Raw genomic sequence first — 7080 nt, 5'->3', positions numbered from 1 at the left:
TGTCCTTAGTCCTCGGCCTAAGAAGTCCATCAAGTCCTTCTCTCAAGTTGTACGTCTGTTGTTTTCAAAAGCCATTGTGACAGGTCAAAACCCTGGAGTATTTGGTTTATGTTTAAATGTACTCGACACTCCGGAAACGCTCAACCGAAGCCCTGGACGCAGGAGGCGGGGACGCCGAGGATGTGAATTCCAGTGCTGGGATGTGCTAATGCCTAGAGAGGCATCAGACCCCGTGCTGGCTTAGGGGATTCCGTGATGACTGCACCCTGGGCCTTCATTACAGGCTCCGGTTTTGGAGTGCAGAGGGATTGGTGTTTGTAAAGACTGCTTGCTTACCCTTTGTCTAGCATGCACATTCAGGATGTGACTTCAGCTTCATTCATACTGGCCAAAAAAAAAAAAAAAATTCTAAAAATTGTTTTCAGTTAAATTCCTGAAGATATTTGTAGGGAAACACCCTTCTGAGATGCAACCAATTTCTTGCCCACACAGCTACCATATCCTTATATAGATGGGGAAAAATCCGGAAAAGCGGGAATTTCAGCAGCTGGCTTGAAGCCCCTTAATGGTCCCTTGGCAGAGGCAAAGAACGAGCCCAGGGCCTGAAATTCAAGATGCTGGTCTCTTCTGAACACTCCGTGGAGCAACGCAGTGCACCTGCAGATGCAGCACTCAGCAGCCTGGAATGCCAGCTCACGTGCCCTCACCGAGAAACGCCTTCTCAGCTGAACGGCTGCTCGCTCTCAGCAGCACCTGTCGGCATAGCTCGGCCGCTTCTGCCCCCTGCGCCGAGGTGTGACTAGGACCAGAAGAGTCAGAAAGCATGGCAAAGCTAGCACACTGTGAGCGTGTTGCGCGTGGGCTTGCTTAGTATTTCCTTCTCTGTAAACATCACTTAGGAGCTACGTCAATTAAGGCATCGTAAGACACAGGTGTGATGGAGGCATTATGAGGGGACTACTCCACAGGACCTTGGAGAGTTGCATTTTGGGGGGGCTTTCCTTGAAGCTCTGGGGGAAGGAAGCAGTGGCCTCCTGGTCAGCTACAGACACAGGCAGGTTAGGGCCTGTCTTGCTTTCATGTTCTTTTAAACACAAATGGCAGGTCACAAATATTCCTCTAAATATTCCTCTATACAGCCTAGGGCCCCTCAAGAGACGTGCAAACCAAAGTATTTGTTTTTATTTTCTCTTTAACCTAGTAAGTATGTGAAAAGTCTGGACCATTGCTTTAGAGAAAGCTGGATTAAATCTCTTGTTTTGAGCAGGAGTAGGGACCCTAGAGAATCTTCACTGGATACCTTTCGTCACACTTCGGTCAATATTTACGAATAAGTTCTAAAGCCTATGCGAAGCCCATTCTGTTTTGCTTGGGGACCAGCCAGACCACTCCTCCACTCCAGTGGGGCCTTCTTTGTGTCTTCCACATCAACTATTACAAGTTTTGACTGGACAATTGATGACATTTAAATCACTGTCCCACATATGGATATATTAGAAAAACCCTAATGTTTTAACTTTTTTTAAAATCATCAGCTACTTTTACAAGGCTTTGCATGCATTTGTTTAGGGAATACAGCAGTCAAGAAATAGTCCAGTACTACTGTGTGATCATATGAAAAAAGTTGGTTTTCTCTCTGTCAAAGTCAACAGGGTGGAAGACTAACTCACAGAGTGCCTTACTTCTTCCTCCCGATTAATCATGTTCACTTTATAGTGGCAGAATCAGTCCAGTCCCCCAGGCCTCAAGCTGCATCTTCCGAATGGTTGGTGTCTTTTAATAGAGTCCCCGTGGGCTGCGTTTCCTGGAAGAAGTCCATTAAATTGCCTGCCTCTATAAGCTGCAGGAGTTGCCTAGGATATGGCCCTTCATGTCTGGAGATGACCCTGCATCGCTCTCCAGATTTCACTCAAGGTTCGTATTTTTCTCTGCCACCTTGAATTACAGAACAGGCTCTCAGTAGTGCGATAAGCTTTAAGCCAGAATGAGATAGAAAGGTGGAAAAGACAGGAAGTGTAGCTGTTAGTCTGTGGAGCTCTACTTAGGGGACAAAAAGATGGCTTAAGCTCCATGGGTTTTCACCTCGTAGAAAAACGAACACCCTGGGGACCAAAGCAGTTCTCTGCTGAGGAGATGGTGACCTCCGTGTGACCTGAACATGGGTGAAGATACCAGAGGAAGAGTGATGAGCTTCTGTCCAGGAGTACCCGTGGTTGTCTGTGTCATTAAGGGTGCAGGGTGGAAGGCAACCAGGTTCCCAGGCTGCATAACAACATGGTTCTTCGTGGACAGGTCAAATGACTGATGAGAAAGAGGTCCAGATCCCTCCCCAGCACGCCACATTCTCTTTCGGCTCTAAGGCAATTCAGAACTTAGTGCTTAGTTATTTCCTAAGAGAATTCTGCCTGCATTCCTCCAGCCTGGCACCCAAGGCCCTAGCAGGCAGCCTGTTTGCTTGCTTGTGTTTTGTGTGATACCAGAGCCAACTCAGAAGAAAACTGAATGTCTATGGGCCCCTGGATCTATGTTTTGAGAACTTAGATTACCTCTGTGTTGAGTGGAAGAATGACGATGAGAAAAATAACACATTTTTAGTACGGCAGGAGAATTTCTGAGCGTTTTTGAGAAGTAGCAACATAGAGGCAGCTTTCTTGTCTTTCACCCTTGGCTTAGTGCTTTAGGATTCTTAAAGTGTGTCTCTTTTACCCTTGACACACCCCAAGAGGTAGATATCATCACCCCCATTTTGCAGACGGGGAAATTAAGTCAGCAAGGAAAAGTGTCTCACCCAAATCCTACAGCCAGTGAGCTGCAGAGTTCAGCATCATGGACCCCGAGCGACTGGCCTGATAATCCAGGCACAGGCCCACCAGGGCATGTTCACAGACACACAATGCTATGCACCATGCACACCTCCACTTCTCCAAGGGCCCCTCGTGCCTAAGGTCATGCCCTGGGCTTTTGCCCACAGATGTCCGCACATGGTGCTTCATGTCCCTGTGCGGGATGGGCAGATGTGCTGGGCGCTCCCATCAAGCCTGCCTGCAGGGCCGCAAGCTGGTTAACTCAAGCCCTGGGCTCTGCAGTCAGCTCTTCCCACAAGTCAGCCAGGATTTGTTTTCTTTTTCACTTCTGCAGATTCGAATTCATTTGTATCAACAATGCATTATTGTCCTGTAAGCAGAGGGAACGTCTCTAGAGCTGTCTCGTAACTCCTTGGCTTATCTAGTTTGGTTGTGCTTGGTAAACACTTAATGACTAAATGAGCAAATAGCCAAAAACATGACTGCGTAGAATAGGCCTTATAATGTTTGGCCAGTTTTTGTATGGAGCAGTTCATTCCTTCTCCTGTTACCACAGCAACACAGGCAGTTTTTCTCGGCAACTTGCAGCTGCACACCAGGGGAAAGACGTATCCTGCCTAACTCATGCTCCAAATACCCACCGGTCCAAGTGCCTTTGGTGTTTTGGCCTAAGATGACTTAATACCTAGTATTTAATTGTTCTGCAAAAATAGCACTGCTTTTCGTTTCTTCTTCTTTTGCATTTTTGGCAGCCGCTGGCTGACAGCAGTCTGCAAAGGCCACTGGAGATGCTCCCGGCGGAACTCTTCCATGGAGTAAAATGGGAGCGGACAGGAGCCCGGAAGGCAGGCAGAAGCCTGGGGGATTTTTGTACATGGGATGTCGGCTCCGATTTGACCCTGATCAGAGCAGGACCTTTAGGGCTGCAGACAAGCGCTACATGCTGGGAAGGGGCGAGGCATTTTATAAAGTGAACCTGCCTTTTATTAGGGGTGACTTTGGCTGTCACTGCTGAGAGGAACAGTCGATGCAAGCTCATCTCACAAATCACTACAGAGTGCCCAGGCTATACGTTCATGACGTTTATGTTCAATTTCACGATCAGTTTCCTCAGGGAGTTGGGCACATCTTCAAGACTTAGGCTGGGAGACTGCACTGCAGACACCTAGCGAGCCTCTCCCTTGCTGTGTGCCAGGGACACGCTTGGTTGGTCTCCACGCACGTGCTTGTCATCTCTGCCCTCATAAATGCTCATGGGCACCTGGACCTGTCTCCTACAAGGAGCTGTGCTGGCCGCCCACCCCTCTCAACTGCCCACACCTCCGCGGCTGCTGCCTCCTGTGGGCAGGATCTGAAACACCAAAGCCATGGGCAAGGGCAGGATGGAGGGGCAGCGGTCTATGTAAACATACACCACAGATGACCCAGACAAGCACTTTAATTTTTTTTTTTTTTTTTTTGGAGGCATAATTTAGTCATCTCACCTAAAGCACTTTTCACTTTATCTCTGGCAACCAAGGGTTACAGAAAACTCAGCACCAAAGGATGAAAGGGGAACTTGTCCCCTTCGGTCCCCAGCCCTGCCCTCCCCTGCAGCCTAAAATACCCTTTCCATGATCACAGAATAAAGTTCACACTCACCACACAGCCATTCTCACACACACTCGCACAAAAAGAAAAAACCAAAGCCCACTAAAGCACATGGGGAAAAAAAGATTACAAAACATCTTCCTCCCCATCCGGCCTTCAGACCAGACTCCCTGGCTGGAGAGGCCGTGACTTCCGCCGTGCCCAGCAGGGCTCACCCAGCCTTTGTCACCATGTCCCACTGAGGAGGATACGCAGAGGCCACCAGTTCCCCAAGGTTCCCTTCGGATGGTGACACCTCCCTGAGTCAGTCATTCTGTTTCTGCTTGCTGTCAGAGTTGCCGTAGGCAGAGCCCTTGTCAATTTCCGTTACACCAATCATCCATCGAACTCCCATGGAGGCTGCAGAGACAAGGAGAGCAGATTTAGGAGCAGCCCGAACAGACTACAGGCCCATTTGCCCACAGAGCATGTGAGAAGGTCCGTGGCCACAAATCACAAGCACCAGCTGGGAGCTGGCGGGTCTGAGGGGACATCGTCCTCCCAGCTTTACAGTCATCCTTGAGTGTGGACATCTGTGTGACATTAAGAAAAAGCAAGGCTGCTCTGGTGGGGGTTTTCCTCCTTGGACCCTGAAGGTGAACGATTTGGCAAGCCATGCACAGCTGTTCACAGGGACTCAGAGAAATCCCTGGCTTCCTCTGCTGGCTCCCAGGTAAAGAGGATTCTCTTGTAAATGAGGGGCAGGAACTTAACAGGGCATGTTCGGCGAAGTTTTATAAAGAACAGACCAGGAGCCTGGAAGATGCAAGAGCTCGAGTACCGAGTGCCCAACGAGTTTCAGCACTGCTTTTGGTGCAAGTGTTACAGCAGTGAGAAAATCCCCGCCGTTCCCTCTGACGGCAGGATTTGCCTACACCAGAGAATGGGCAGGACCCTCGTGGGAGCCCAGTTTCATATAGGAAGCTGGAAAGCAGGGCCCAATGCTCAGAAGTTGCAATTTCAACTACTCCCTCTGGAGAGGGCAGATTTGGTGAGGTCCTTGGGTGCAGGGCCCAAGACGTAATCATTTGATGTGTTCAGCACTGGGCATGGAGCTTGGAAAACAGTCCGTTTATAATAAATGTTTAAGAATGGATAGACAAGTGAATGAAATCCCCTAAATCATGATGCACAGGGTTACCTAGCATTAGCATCGTGGTTGATAAACTAACTGGGACATGGATGGAAGAGCCTGGGATGGGCGAATGCAGCCCAGCCAGCAGAAGGCACGCATCTCCCATGAGTCATTTACAAACGGGAGGACTCCTGCGTGGAGTGTAACAGTAGCAGTGCGAGTGGAATTCTTGTAGAGCAGAAAAAAGTGAGTAAAACGTGAACCCTGTGGCCTTCGAAGAGGAGTAAGACACAAACACAAAGTCCTTCAAGGCAGAATGCAGTCAGGCGCAGGCTCAGGGTGATGGGGCGGGGCAGTCAGCTCCTCAGATGCTCCTGGAGACATCCTGTGTCCACACTGCACCCTGGGCAGTGCTCAAGCTTCTTTTTTTGGTACTCGCTACACACCTGGGTGGCCCTGTCTGCAGCCTTCATCCTGAAGGGGCCTGTCCAATAGGACACGGGTCTGTGTGTGCCTTGCTGTTGCCTGCTATTGAAGAGAAGGGCTGAGCTTGCCCCCACCCTACCAGGGACCCTTGGCCAGCCTCAGCAGCATGGCGGGGGATGGGGGTGCCCCCAGGCCTGCCTTAAGGAGATGAGGTGCTTTCTTCTCCATCCTCTTATTTTTTTCCCTTAGAAGGTGTGGGTGTTAATATTTTAATTTTTAATATTAAAATGCATCTTAATTTTTCAAAAGACTAGTAGGGTCTGTGTGAGGCACAGGAGCCAGCTTGTTTACTGCAACCACATGCTCTAGAATTGGTTAGGTCAGTCGGAATGAATGAGATAGGTTTATGTGCTGTGACCTGTTTTGGTGGTTATGATTCATTAGGTGAAAAGGCGAGTTGAAGAAACTCCACTGATAGGAATTTACATTTGCTTGAGGCTGGAAAAAGCATGTGCACCAAATTGTCATTAACGATTATCTGGGAATTAGGCTCAATGGGAATTTTGTTGTGACACACTTTCAATTTTCTGCGCTTGCATATTGCTTGGGCCTTTTATAGTGAGCATACTGCATCTTTGTGTTTCACAGAAAATAACTGAGACCTGTCCATCTGAAAGCAGCACACGATCTCTGTGTGCTTGGACAATGTGCCATCTCTCCCGGGCTCTCCAAAGCCTCAGAGAGGATGCCAGGCTTGGGGAGATGGGGCCTTTCACAGGGAAACCCCGAAGTCTTCCTTGGCTCCAGGACGCACGGGCCTGCTGTTCACAGGCAGGAAGCAGGCACGACAGGCTGCCCCACCACAGAGGCAAGGAGCAGGGTGCACAGAGGCTTGGTGCCAAGAAGCAGCAGTAGCCCGAGAATCCGGGTCACCTGGGGCCAGCGCAGATGCGTGAAAAGTTCTGTGAGCAAGCGTCTCCACTGAGTGTCATTCACCTGCAGCAAAGGAGAAGCCACAGGCGCCCCCAGAGGAAGGCAGGGAGCTGCCCCTACGTCCCCACCGGCCTCCAGCACAGGGCTTTCTTCAGAAACAGGAAATGATGCCAGTGAGCAGAGCTGTCTGCAGGGGACGGGGAGGGAGCACTC

General features: G+C 49.6%; 1 protein-coding gene across 2 annotated transcripts in view; it reads right to left on the bottom strand.

The window, feature by feature from the left end:
• Window positions 1-4224: 4224 nt before the first annotated feature.
• The window catches only part of AGPAT4 (1-acylglycerol-3-phosphate O-acyltransferase 4), a 173454-nt gene continuing 170598 nt past the window's right edge, over window positions 4225-7080 (bottom strand). For both annotated transcript variants that reach the window (XM_077999210.1, XM_015137646.3), the window contains one exon: window positions 4225-4793. In XM_077999210.1, coding sequence (XP_077855336.1) covers window positions 4699-4793 — 95 coding nt within the window. In that variant the 3' untranslated portion in view covers window positions 4225-4698. The remainder of the gene's footprint in view (window positions 4794-7080) is intronic.

The sequence above is a fragment of the Macaca mulatta genome, chromosome 4 (assembly GCF_049350105.2).
Source record: "Macaca mulatta isolate MMU2019108-1 chromosome 4, T2T-MMU8v2.0, whole genome shotgun sequence".
Taxonomy (NCBI): Eukaryota; Metazoa; Chordata; class Mammalia; order Primates; family Cercopithecidae; genus Macaca; species Macaca mulatta.
Note: the sequence above shows the minus strand (reverse complement) of the source record. Positions and strands in the feature narration are given on the sequence as shown.